The following is a 14,207-nucleotide window of genomic DNA, read 5'->3' on the forward strand; positions in this document are numbered from 1 at the left end:
TACTCTGCCATCTTGAACTGATCTCTGCATAACCATCATTTTTAACTGAGAAATTCAGTCCCAAGTGATTAACCTAAAGCTATATAAGTAATTTACATCTATTTCATAGAGTTAATTTTACTATGACTTTTAATAAATAATTCTACTTTAAAGTGTAAAATTCTTCAAGAATACCGTGATAATCTGTGGTGTTTATTGTAAAACAATAATGTTTTTAAATATAGCCGGGGATAAGATTGACCCTTTATAAACACTACTAATATGGAAGTTATAGGTAAATGGTACAAAAGAACTCTAAATATAAAAATTCACAATTAAAAATTGGTTTTATCAATTTTTTGTCATTAAATCAAAACAAAATTTTTGAACTAAAGGCAAATATTGAAATATTTAATGTAATTGAAGAGTGAAGTATAAGTGTATAAGTGTTCATAATATTTAATTTTTTCGGTGTTGTTCCCTCTCAAGTTGGATGATTATTAGAACAATCCCTAATCTTTAGAATAAATTCAAACATTATATTTAGAGATATTTAGCATATTTCTTACCTCTGTTTTGGTGATGTAGACAATGTTTCTTTTGTTCTGCTTTTTTTTTTCTTAAATAGTGTATTAAAAAAGTTATCCTGGGTTTGTCTGTCTATGGTGATACTCACTCATGCCTTAAAAACACTCCATAGAAATTGGGATTGGGAGTCTGAATATACGCTGTTTATGTCAGCCTTGAAGGTAAAGTATTATTCAGAATATGTCATCAATTATTTCTTATAGCCATCCCTGATACAGTGTTTTAACTTTACTTTTAACTAGGCAGTTAACTGTCAATGTTAAGTACTTCACCACAAAATTAATAAAAAGAATTTTTTCTTTGTATAATATATACCATAACTAGTGCCCTGACTAGTGCTTAGGTGTATGTCTAGAGCATATGTGAATAATTGCACAAATGCTATACCGTTGTTAGACACTCAAATGATAAAATGTTTAAATATGAATGCTTTTGTTTCATTGGTTCTTAAGGTGTACCTTTTTATTTATTTAAACCTTTTAACATCTCTGAAATCAGAATAAATCTTACAGTAAAAGGCATTTTACAATTAATTAGTGACCTTTTTTCTTTCTTAATGGTACCTAAAATAATGGTGAGCCTTATAATTGATGGCATCTTAGATTGAATGAAATAAAATACATGGCAAAAAATGGTGCCCTTCCATATGGAGAATAACCAATGGTTATAATACTGTAGGAAAGATAGGAACTGACAGAAAGGAGTGATACTGCATTTTTATAGAATGGGCAGCATAAATGAGAATAAGTCACAAAATTTGTTTTCTGCAAAAGTTATAAGCAGTGATTTTTTTTTCAGATGCTCCCTGTCTTCAATTGAAATCTCTGAATTCTTAACTTCCTTTTGGCTGTTTCTGTGCTCGCCAGGGTTCCCATTACCATAATAGACTACATAAATAGCTTTATGTCGAGCCTCAAAATAAGTCATCAGTGCAGTGTTTAAACATATTCACTTGTTCAAATTCTGTCTTTCCCAAAAGAACATAAATAATAGAGCAGGAGTTTTCAAACAGTTCTATGTTTTGATGAAATAAAAGTTTTAGTAAAATTTTAACATGTAAAGTAGATAAACTGTGGTTTTAGTATTTTAATGTTGAAAGGGAGGAGAGGGTAAACTTCATGAAGCAGTGTTCTTTTGACTTCTTCCTTATCTCCATGGAACACTCCATTCCTAATAATATACCAAACAGATATCCATGTTAATTGGAGTTGTATGTATACATACATAGACACATATATATACACATTTTTTTTCTGGAAGAAATCGGAATGATTATTTTCCAGTTTTATTGAGATATAATTGACATATAACTTTGTCTTTAAGGTGTACAATATAATGATTATATGCATGTGTGTGTGTGTGTGTGTATAAAATGACTACCAGAATAAGTTAACATCCATTACCTCATATAGTTACAGTATTGTTAACTATAGTCACCATGCTGTACATTACATCCTCAGACCTTACTTATCTTAAAGCTAGAAGTTTGTACCTTTTTACCCACTTCATCTGTTCATGGACATTTCTATGGAGTACTCCATTCCTAATAGTATACCAAACAAAATCTGTGTTAATTAGACTCATTTTTTTTAATTTAACTAATTTCTATCTGTACTTCCATATTTAAGGTAAATAAAAATAATGCCAAATTATGGAATAATGTGGGTCATGCTCTGGAAAATGAAAAGAACTTTGAGAGAGCTTTGAAATACTTCTTACAGGCTACCCATGTTCAGCCAGGTAAGCATTATTAACTAATAAAGCTATTGTGGTAGTTTATTTTCTTTTTAAAAACATGATTATATTTGTGGAAAATAGGTAGAGTTTATTTTCAAGCTTTATTCCAACTGACTGGAATGGGACAGTGTTGGGTGCTGGCTTATTTCTGAAATGGATTTTATGTTAGGGCTATTTATATCAGACATTTAAGGAGTCTTTTTTAAACAGAGTTGTTGGGTGGCATTGATGAGCAGTTTTAGTGAAGGGATAGATGCAAAAGCTTGATAGTGAGTTTAAGAGAGTGGGAGAAGAATAATTGGAGACAGTTGATACTAAAAACTCTTTTAAAGGGTGTTGATAAGAAATGTTGGTGCCGAGTATGGGGTCAAGAGAGGATAGTAGGATGATGTTTTTTTTTTTGTTTTTTGGGAATTTTAGGGGTTTTGTTTTAAGGTGAGAGAAACAAAGCATGTGTGTGACTAATCCATTGAAGGTGGGAAAAATAATAATTCAAGGTGGGGAACCGAAGTACTGGGTCAATGTCCTTGAACAGATGGGAATAGATAAATAGGATCTAGTGCTCAGGGTGAGGATTTCATTCAGTCAACTGAACCAATAGTTAACCTATGTTAACAGGGAAAGCAGAGTGTAGAGACATGATATAGGCAGGTGAATAATAGATGAATAGCTTCTGGAAGTTATCCTTTGTTTGCTTCTGTTTTCTCAGTGAAACAGAAAGTAAAATCAATAGTAGAGTGTGGGGAATGGAGAGGAAGTGCTGGAAATCTAAGACCAGGAGAGGGACTGAAGTAATCATCTAGGACATAGCTTCACAAACTTTAATGTACCTGTAAATCACCTGGAGATCATATGGTTCATGTTCTGATATATAGAGATTTAGAGTAGGGCTTGAATTTCTGCATTTCTAGTAAGTTCCTAGGTGATACTTAGTCCATGAATCACGTGTTGAGAAACAAAGATCTAGGAAAATGTGTAGAGTAGGAAAATATGGTGTGACTGTCAAGCAGCTCTAACACCCTACTTGAGCTTAGCAATACTTAATTACAATTAAACCAGTTGATGTGGTTAAAAGTTTTCTCCCACTACTTTATAAGTGCAGTGGTACAGGCATGGAGAATTTGGTTAAACAGGATTAGAATTTTGTCAGATGTGTATTACTAAACAAAGGGATAAGGGAATATTGAGACACAACCTAAGCTGGTTATGAAGGGATGTGAGAGAGGATGAAAGATGAGGAAAAGGTGATCAGATCAGTTGTTTATAGATCTGAAAAATTGTTGGTGTCTGAGTAAGGTCTAGCTAGAGCATTTTTAGTTTTCAGTGTTCCAGGATATGTACCAAACGTGGCCACCACCTACCAAGTACAATCATTACTTTCCATTCAGTATGATGACCAAAAAGTACATCCCCACACACACATTTCTAAATATACTTGGAGGGGTGGGGAGTGGTGGGCAGTGCCCCCTGTATTTCGACTAGATATGACTGTGGCCATTGAACTGACTAGTTAAAGGAGAATGGAGGTGAAAATTATTGGAAGAAAGGATATCAAGGCAACTATTGGAAGATACATCTATATAGATTTTGAAATTACTAAGAATTTTGACAACTGTGTGATGTTGGAAAGAACAAGGAACCAGGAGCTATATATGAGATCGGTGACTGCAATAAGGAAGGGTAGTGGATAATAGAGTTTAATGATCTGAAATTCAGAGTTGAGTGATTTTAAGGAATTACAGAGGTCTGGAAGTGGTAAGGATCAAGGAGGACACCTAACTCCAGGCCCAGTGTTGCAAGAGATAAGAAAAAGACCGCAGTCACCACTTGGAAAAGCTGCCGGTGTCCCCAAGGCAAAGCCAAATTCCTGTTAGAGAATGTTGTAGAAATATATAACTGATGGTCTAGCTATCTTTCCAATTTTATCTCTCCTGGCTCTTCATGTAGTTTAGTTTTTCTTGAAATCTAGGATACATGTCATGAGCTTCCTCACCTCTTTGCATTTTTTCGTGTTCTTTCTTGAGCCTAGAATTCCTCCCTTCTCCTTTCCTTCCCATCCACCTACCACACCCTACCGATCTTTTGCAACCCATCTCACATGGCTTCTTTTCTAAACAAAACAAAAAAACCCTCCTATCTTTCCAGTTAGAAGCAAATATTTCTCCTCTTTAAGACTCCTTACAACTTTTGTATCTTTTCTGTGATATTTGTTATTTAAATGTTCGTTTAAAATATTTATTTAAAATATCTATGTATTTAAACTGAGGAGCTTCCTAGGGGCAGCATGAACATCTGATTCATCTTCATAGTCCCTGCGTCATCTAGCATAGTCTTAACACACAGTCAGTGGTCACTAACTGTGGCAGTTTCAATTCATTGCTTTCTGAAGCCTTTTAGGTTCATTCTGGGAGTTTTTAAAAAGAGAAGCAACGTCATCTTTATGTCAGACACACAGGGACCTGGAGACTTAGAAGATGATATTTAGGCCCCTTCAGCCCTATCTTTCCCATTTCTAAGTTGGGACAGTAATTTCTATCTCATTGTATTGTCAGGACAAAATGAAATCGTGTTGGTGGGTGGGTGTGATTGTGGATGTTTGGTTTAAAATCATTTTTCCTCTCGTTGTCAGTTGTCACTTTTGGCTGTTTTTAAGATACTTACTTGGGGCTTCCCTGGTGGCGCAGTGGTTGAGAGTCCGCCTGCCGATGCAGGGGACACGGGTTCGTGCCCCAGTCCGGGAAGATCCCACATGCCGCGGAGCGGCTGGGCCCGTGAGCCATGGCCGCTGAGCCAGCATATCCGGAGCCTGTGCTCCGCAACGGGAGAGACCACGACAGTGAGAGGCCCGCATACCGCAAAAAAAAAAAAAAGATACTTACTTGAACCTATCTCCTTTAGTTAGTATGACTTACCTACCATACTTTCAAAATTGCAGTCTCTAATAAACAGTGGGCTAGGAAAACAGGCAAATCATTTTATTACAATTTATTATGAAAAAGTACATAATCTTGGAAAAATTGAATTTGTCATTCAGAGACTTCTTGGCTCATTCTGTGTTTTTCAGCTGTGTTCTTCACAGATAGATTTGACAGCTAAAACGACATGTAGGGAAGGAAATCAAGAGTCTTTTTTGTCCCTGTTAGATATACAGATGGAGATAGAACTATAAGTCTGAAGATAAGGGGAATGGTCAGGACTAGAGATAAAAATTTGAAGTAACAAGCATATAGATGGTATTTAAAATCCTAGAACAGTAGAGGATCACAGAGAGCAGAGATTCTTAACATTTAAAGTAGCTTAAAAAAAAAAAAAGACATTCAGTCTGAAGGCTTTTTTTGCTTAGCCAGAATAAGAATATAAACTATACAATGGTCGCTGACCAGGCAACATGAATGACATGTTAGACAAACAGTTGATTACAGTCTTTTGTTTGTTTTGGGTTACAAGTTTTTTTTGTTTGTTTTATTTTTATTATTTTTTTTACAACTTTATTGGAGTATAATTGCTTTACAATGGTGTGTTAGTTTCTGCTTTATAACAAAGTGAATCAGTTATACGTATACATGTGTTCCCATATCTCTTCCCTCTTGCGTCTCCCTCCCTCCCACCCTCCCTATCCCACCCCTCCAGGTGGTCACAAAGCACCGAGCTGATCTCCCTGTGCTATGCGGCTGCTTCCCACTAGCTATCTACCTTATGTTTGGTAGTGTATATATGTCCATGCCTCTCTCTCGCTTTGTCACAGCTTACCCTTCCCCCTCCCCATATCCTCAAGTCCATTCTCTCGTAGGTCTGTGTCTTTATTCCTGTCTTACCCCTAGGTTCTTCATGACATTTTTTTTTTCTTAAATTCCATATATATGTGTTAGCATACGGTATTTGTCTTTCTCTTTCTGACTTGCTTCACTCTGTATGACAGACTCTAGGTCTATCCACCTCATTACAAATAGCTCAATTTCATTTCTTTTTATGGCTGAGTAATATTCCATTGTATATATGTGCCACATCTTCTTCATCCATTCATCCGACGATGGGCACTTAGGTTGTTTCCATCTCTGGGCTATTGTAAATAGAGCTGCAGTGAACATTGTGGTACATGACTCTTTTTGAATTATGGTTTTCTCAGGGTATATGCCCAGTAGTGGGATTGCTGGGTCATACTGTAGTTCTATTTGTAGTTTTTTAAGGAACCTCCATACTGTTCTCCACAGTGGCTGTATCAATTTACATTCCCACCAACAGTGCAAGAGGGTTCCCTTTTCTCCACACCCTCTCCAGCATTTATTGTTTCTAGATTTTTTGATGATGGCCATTCTGACTGGTGTGAGATGATATCTCATTGTAGTTTTGATTTGCATTTCTCTAATGATTAATGAAGTTGGGCATTCTTTCATGTGTTTGTTGGCAGTCTGTATATCTTCTTTGGAGAAATGTCTATTTAGGTCTTCTGCCCATTTTTGGATTGGGTTGGTTGCTTTTTTGTTACTGAGTTGGATGAGCTGCTTATAAATTTTGGAGATTAATCCTTTGTTGGTTGCTTCATTTGCAAATATTTTCTCCCATTCTGAGGGTTGTCTTTTGGTCTTGTTTATGGTTTCCTTTGCTGTGCAAAAGCTTTGAAGTTTTATTAGGTCCCATTTGTTTATTTTTGTTTTTATTTCCATTTCTCTGGGAGGTGGGTCAAAAAGGATCTTGCTGTGATTTATGTCATAGAGTGTTCTACCTATGTTTTCCTCTAAGAGTTTGATAGTTTCTGGCCTTACATTTAGGTCTTTAATCCATTTTGAGCTTATTTTTGTGTATGGTGTTAGGGAGTGATCTAGTCTCATACTTTTACATGTACCTGTCCAGTTTTCCCAGCATCACTTATTGAAGAGGCTGTCCTTTCTCCACTGTACATTCCTGCCTCTTTTATCAAGGTTACAAGTTTTTTTAAAAAATCAATTCACAAGATAAAATTTTTGTAAATTGAATTACAGTTTCCGTAAACACCTTTATAAGACGAGGGTAGGTTTTTCTCGAGAAACACCAAATTTCTCCAAGGTTAATTTTTGCCTTAAAATCAATGATTTCATTTTTATCTAACTTCAAATCTTTGAAACGAAAATAATCATGGATTTCTAGTTCAACTTTGATGCCATCAAGGTAGAAATGATTTTTAGAGTTTTCAGGAGTTTCCAGATATTTATAAATGTATCTTTTTAAATAAATTGACAAATTTGTGAGTAGGAAATAACTGGAAAGCAACATATATGCCTGGGCCATCAGTGTGACAATACTTAACTTCACTGTTGGTGGCTGAAGAATTATTAGGCACAGAGTTGCCTGATATTTGCCAGTCCTCGTTTACATTGAATTAAAGACAGACTGCTAGATTCAGGCTGCTGTTGGTTTGGATAGTGCACTCATAATAGCAAGATTGTTTTTTGAAATTCTGTAGCTTTTTAGTCATTCAAATGTAATTGATTTTTATATCTTGCCTGCTTTCTTACCTTTTTTTTTTTCGAATATAGATTTACCTTACCAGTAATGCTGTTTCCTCCTAGAATCTTAAACTTTGTAACTTATTTTAAAAATTATTTCATTTTATTAGCTGTGTTGTGTAGGTTTTTTTGACGCTAAATGCTGTCTGATTGCTATCTTTGTTCTTTGAGAAAGTAAGGGTGCCTTACTCTAGTGTCTGTAGTCTTCACTGATGAGAGTATCTCCTTGCCATAGTTCTAAGAACCTGATTAGTAGATAGTAATTTGCCTTGTCTTTCATCCTAATGGATAACCTCTTTTCTAAGGTTGGTTGGGGCTCTTTTCAGTAACATTTTAAATACTTACCTGACATAATTTCACTTTTATTTACTTAAACTTTCAGTTTGTTCTTTTCTTAGATTAAATTTTTACTGTATAAATAATTTTTTCAGGTTCTATATACCCTTAGTTTTTTCTGGGTAACTTTCTGATCTCTATAGTAAATGGTATAGATTTATCTGATGTTTAAAAAAAAAGAGCTTAGATAAACAAGGTCCTATTGTATATAGCACAGGGAACTATATTCGATATCCTGTGATAAACCATAATGGAAAAGAATAGGAAAAAGAATGTATATATGTATAACTGAGTCACTTTGCTGTACAGCAGTAATTAACACAATGCTGTAATTCAACTATACTTCAATAAAAAAGTTTTTTTTTAAAGAGCTGTATAAGAGCAAAAACTCTATATACTCTTGGTAATGCAATGTATTTCAACCTTGGATCTACATCAGAATTGCCTCTGAAACTATTTTAAAACATTTTTGCAATCCTATTCCTGAAGATTCTGTTTTGATTGAGCTGGGTAGGGTAAGGTATCTGAATTTTTCAAAGCTACACAAGTATTCTGAATTGCTGCCAGTATTGGGCCTTTTTTCCTCTTCTTTTCTTTTTTTTTTTTTGGCTTGACCGCCTCCTGAGACCCCATGAGATTCAGCAATATGTCTAAAAACAAGAAATCAACCTCTTTCCCCCAATCCTGTCCCCTAGTTCTCTAACTAAACCCATATGGCATCTAACAGTTTTTGTACAGTGCACACAATTGCCAACCTGAAACATAATTTAGCAAGATCTTAGGACTGTTACTCTCCTCCTAGAGGAATGCCTAAAATATATATGCTTGGCCCCTATGTGTCCTGGGAGTTGCAGGCAGAGAACTATTCCACAACTGCAAAATCATCATTGGTGTCACAGGCAAGTAGTAATCATAATTTGAAACCTTGTCATGTCTGTTAGAGATTCATGTTGAGTAAAATTTGTCTAATTTAAGATCTCCCTTCTTTCTATCTTTATTCCAAAGCTTTGAAATATTTACTGGGAAGTATATCTTAAAACTAGTGTACAATGAACCCTCATATCTTTTTTATTTTAATTTTATATTTTTCTATCCCTGAATAAATTTGCTGAGGATTTGATATTAAGACAACCTTTTTAAAAGTTTTAATTAAATTATATGGGAATGTATCATCATTTAAGAGATCTGGGCTGCTGCATCTTAAGTAATATTATAGAATCCAGATAACTTGCACTCCAACCACATTCACAAAAATTTTTAAAAACAAAGTCACAAAGTTTTTTTCACAGGCTCTTTGCCCCTATGCCACCATGGATTCATTTTTGTTATTTATAATACTTGAAATAATTCTAGTAATCATGGTGATCCTTTTCACTTGTAAATCCTTTTTGCTTTTGAGTGAATTCCAAAGCTATGAGATTAAGGAAATAAGAGTAAGCCTTAGTATAGGATAGTAAAATATAGTGGAAAAAAAAAGATGTAAATTTAATCATTACCTTTATTTCTCCCCTCTCATATCTTAACCCTTCCAGGAGCCATTCAAATAGTTTTTTCATGTCATATGTGTATTTTCTGTTCTTATGGTACTTTATTTAATAATTTTCTAGTGTAGCCTTGCTCAGAAGTTATAATAAGTTGTGTTAGAAGAGCTTTAAGGAGGAAGCAGGACCTATTGCCTCCTTTTACATTCTTTTGCTTTAGTGTGTTTGTTTCTAGAAACATGTCTTCTTAGTAGTTTACATTGAATGCTATTTAGTGTATTTGCCAACAAATGATTTTTTTTTAATTTTAGATGATATTGGTGCCCACATGAATGTAGGAAGAACTTATAAAAATTTAAATAGAACCAAAGCAGCTGAAGAATCTTATATGACAGCTAAGTCGCTGATGCCTCAAGTAAGTAGTCATAAATTATTTCTATTGTGTCATGTCTGCTAGATGTCCATATTGAATAGAATTATCCAAATGGAAAATCTTTATCTCTTCAATTTGTTGATATTAAAAGTAAGTTGTCCAGTGAACCATCTATTACTGTAAGTGTTATAAAAGATTACATTCACTTTCATAGCTCACTTAAAATTTATAGTCTGTGAAAACCAAATTATGATATTATGAATTTTAGATATTTTTGATTACAAGTTATTTATGAGTTAAGTGACTTTAAATGAAAAGAATTTTATTTATGTGCAGTAAGCACTAAATTCAACATTACTCCTATCAAGAAATAAATGAAGAAAACAAAGTGATAAAATGAGTGGATACATCTCTGTTGCTGTCCTGTGCCCATCATTTGCTATAATGTCACAAGTACAAGATTTCTTGGATATCCGCAATACAAAGTCAAAGTTAGAAAATCTGATACTGCCCTTGGCCAGCTAGCTGTGTGTAATCTGCAAAGATAGTTTACCCTGGGCTACAGTTTTCTCAATTGTAGTTTATATTATTAATACTGTATTAGTAACAGTAGTAATATTGAAATGATTTGACAGTTTGCTAAATGTTTTAAAAATAGAGTTGGACCACATGATACATTAAGAATTATTTCAGTCCTAAGATCCTAAAGTTAAATTCTGTTCAATAAAGATTTTTATCAGATATAATTTATTATGTTCATTGAGAATTTGGGTTCATATATATTATATATAATAACCTTTACTTAACCTGAATAATCAGTTAATTAGAGAATTTTATTTCCTAACTCCACCAAACAAGTGAGGGTTTACTATAGCTCTGAAGTAAAATTAACTACCCTGTTATCACAACCAGTAAATATTTTGCTGACAACATGAAAGCTGACATAGTGTAACAAATACAGTAGACTGAGAGAAAAGATCCAAGTTCTATTCCTGGTCTGACTCAAACATACTAAGGGACCTTAGCCTCTAGAAGTTCTGATTTCTATGACTTCATAAAATAATACATATATAAAAATCTAACAGTAATCTGTTGAGCTGGCATGAATGGAAAAATACAACCCTTCATTGCTACTAAACATTAATTATTTTACTTACATTTTGTGGATACTGCAGATTATTTCACATTTTTTATGTATTATTTTAGTATTGCAGTGTGTCTTTTTATGTTCTACGTAAATTTTAAATAAAACACTAGGACTACTTACTTCAGATTTTATTTGGTACTGAAATGTCAAATTATAAAAACCCCTTTTTTTAACAGATTATTCCTGGTAAAAAATATGCAGCCAGAATTGCACCTAACCACTTAAATGTTTACATTAATCTGGCCAACCTGATACGAGCAAATGAGTCCCGACTGGAAGAAGCGGATCAGCTGTACCGACAAGCAATAAGCATGAGACCCGACTTCAAGCAGGCTTACATTAGCAGGTGTTGTAGTTCGCTTTAGGCTTTCACTATAGAAGATTAAAGCTGCACCTGCATATACTTTTAAGCTATTTTGACTAATTTGGCTTTTTTTTCTTCTTCTAGTAAATCTTAGTTAGCAACCAAGAGCATAGAAATACAGCCTGTTTTAGACTAACAAATTTAATTGATTTCATTTTAAATTGACAAGGAAGTCCATAACTTATAATAGCAAACTTAGGTTTATTTATACAAAAGGAAGGGTAGGAAAAGCTCCTCTTTAATTTCATTTGCTTCTCATTACAAATTCACTTTTATTTAAAACAGCTGAAATTTACCTTTTATAATTCTTAATTATTACAAAATAATTATTTTTACAAGAAGTTATTCTTAATTATTATAGAATAATTAAGAAATCATTGTATAATTAAGAAATCATTATATATAAAATTAATTAAGAAATAATTATATAATATCAAACTCTCAAGAGCTTTCTTAAATTAATACTGAGAATTGACTGGTTATTGTTACTACAAAGAAACTTTTTTAGTTGCCAGTAAAAAAATTTTTGTAATATTAGAATTTGATATTAGAAGTTGATATATTTTCTCATGTAAGTCTTATCATTTGTGTTGTACCTGAGGAAAATTTTATGTTAAACTTTGTTTTGCAGCGTGCTCCAGACACCTAATTATAATTTGTCACATTGTTTATATGGGGAAAATGCATTCAGAATTTAAGTTTTTGAAATGAAATCCGTTCATAGCTGGAAGCTGTCTTTGTTCAGCCTTATCTAGTACTTGCTGAAATTCACTAAGTTTACTGGGGTTGTTTCTATAAATAAAACGTGTCATATGTTAATTTATAAAGAATTAATAATCTCTGCATTTAAAGAAATCACATTTTGGGGCTTCCCTGGTGGCGCAGTGGTTGAGAGTCCGCCTGCCGATGCAGGGGACACGGGTTCGTGCCCCGGTCCGGGAAGATCCCACATGCCGCGGAGCTGCTGCGCCCATGAGCCATGGCCGCTGAGCCTGCGCGTCCGGAGCCTGTGCTCCGCGACGGGAGAGGCCACAACAGTGAGAGGCCCGTGTAACGCAAAAAAAAAAATCACATTTTGGACACTTATTCTAGAAATTGGGAATATTAGTTTATTTGATTTCATGCCTATGCTAATACTTCAAGAAAGAGTAGTATTATAATAAAAGTAACTCATTTCAGTACTTAAACTGATTTGCACATATGTAAAAATGACTTTTTTAAGCTCTGTAACAGAAAATGTAACCATATTAGAATGATTTCTAAAATGATTTTCAAACTGTGATCATTAGTTTCAGATGTGTTCCTCAAAAGTATCTACAGGTGGCACTATTGCCCTTCCATCCTACCAGATCGGCTTTTTAAATTCCTTTTCTTTTTAATGAATGGTCATTTTATAAGAATACATCGAAGAAAACTAAGTAATTTTAAGGGGTAAACAATTTCTAATGTTCTTCTTTTTGTATAGTGAGACATTGCTAACAGATTTGAATACTGGAATTTCCCCATCACTACTGTATTTATATTCCTTCTTCAAATGCTGTTACTTCATCTGACAAATTAATCTCCCACTCTAGTTGCTATCATTTTTCTGATGTAGACTAGTCTGCTGTTTTTCAAGATATATTCAAAGAGTATATTTTCTCTGTTCCCCTTTCTTTGATACCTCCCGACATCTTACTCTCTAGCGTCAGGCATGCTCTTTCCTTCTTTAAAAATATTTGAAAACGTATCAAGCCAAATTTGCTAAACTAATGTGTTCAGGTTTAAGGACAGTTTTTATTTTTAAAAGAAAATTTTAAAAACCTAAGTTAAAAGGAAAGCTGTGAATATGTGGAAAAGCTTAAAACTTGTGAAAAATAGTATCTATAGACTGACACAGTAATGTAAGTAAAGCTTGTGTTTGATTTTTCCACAGAGGAGAATTGCTTTTAAAAATGAATAAACCTGTCAAAGCAAAAGAAGCATATCTTAAAGCACTAGAGCTGGACAAAAACAATGCAGATCTTTGGTACAACTTGGCGATTGTTCATATTGAACTTAAAGAACCAAATGAAGCCCTAAAAAACTTTAATCATGCTTTAGAACTAAATCCAAAGCATAAGCTAGCGTTATTCAATTCTGCTATATTAATGCAAGAATCAGGTATGTTTTTTCAAAATATTTCTATATTTAAACATATTCTAGTTTGAAATATAATAAAACCTAATCTTACCCCCAGCAAACATTTTATGAATGGATGGTTTACATCAAAACTGCATAAATAATTTATAAGAAGAATATTTAAAATACTTGAAGTAAACTTTTCAAGTATTAGCCTTAACATATATGACAATACTAATTGTTAGTTCTTCTGGTATATGTTAAAACTGATTTTTCAGACAGTCTATTAAGCAATACCATATTTATCTATTTTGTCATTTTATTCATGGAAATATATCTTATGTATAAATATCATACTATTCAAATAATCTGAATTTGTAAAAATTTTTAGGTAATTATTTCTAGGGAGCCAAGAGCATTATATGTTTTAGACAAAACAGTATTCTATTTTCTCTTGATTTATAAGTCCAAATACTTTTGATATCATTTTGTATCGTTTTACTGTTTTCTGAGACGTTATTATAATTTCCTATATTTTCTATAAATTTAGCAAAACTAAATTATTCATCACAATAAATCAGGATCTTTGATATATTTTAGTACGGCTTCAGAAGGCAAT

The 14,207-nt window shown here is 33.5% G+C and overlaps 1 protein-coding gene across 3 annotated transcripts in view; it reads left to right on the top strand.

Moving 5' to 3' along the window:
• TMTC3 (transmembrane O-mannosyltransferase targeting cadherins 3) overlaps nucleotides 1-14,207 on the top strand; it is an 83,323-nt gene that overhangs the window by 43,890 nt on the left and 25,226 nt on the right. For all 3 annotated transcript variants that reach the window (XM_027107143.1, XM_027107144.1, XM_027107145.1), the window contains exons 9-13: nucleotides 608-728; nucleotides 2,196-2,307; nucleotides 9,916-10,019; nucleotides 11,301-11,470; nucleotides 13,404-13,630. In XM_027107143.1, the coding sequence (XP_026962944.1) occupies nucleotides 608-728; nucleotides 2,196-2,307; nucleotides 9,916-10,019; nucleotides 11,301-11,470; nucleotides 13,404-13,630 (734 nt within the window). The remainder of the gene's footprint in view (nucleotides 1-607; nucleotides 729-2,195; nucleotides 2,308-9,915; nucleotides 10,020-11,300; nucleotides 11,471-13,403; nucleotides 13,631-14,207) is intronic.

This window comes from Aethalodelphis obliquidens, unplaced genomic scaffold (genome assembly GCF_003676395.1).
Source record: "Aethalodelphis obliquidens isolate GAN/ISIS:26980383/991018 unplaced genomic scaffold, ASM367639v1 scaffold8, whole genome shotgun sequence".
NCBI classification, from domain to species: domain Eukaryota; kingdom Metazoa; phylum Chordata; class Mammalia; order Artiodactyla; family Delphinidae; genus Aethalodelphis; species Aethalodelphis obliquidens.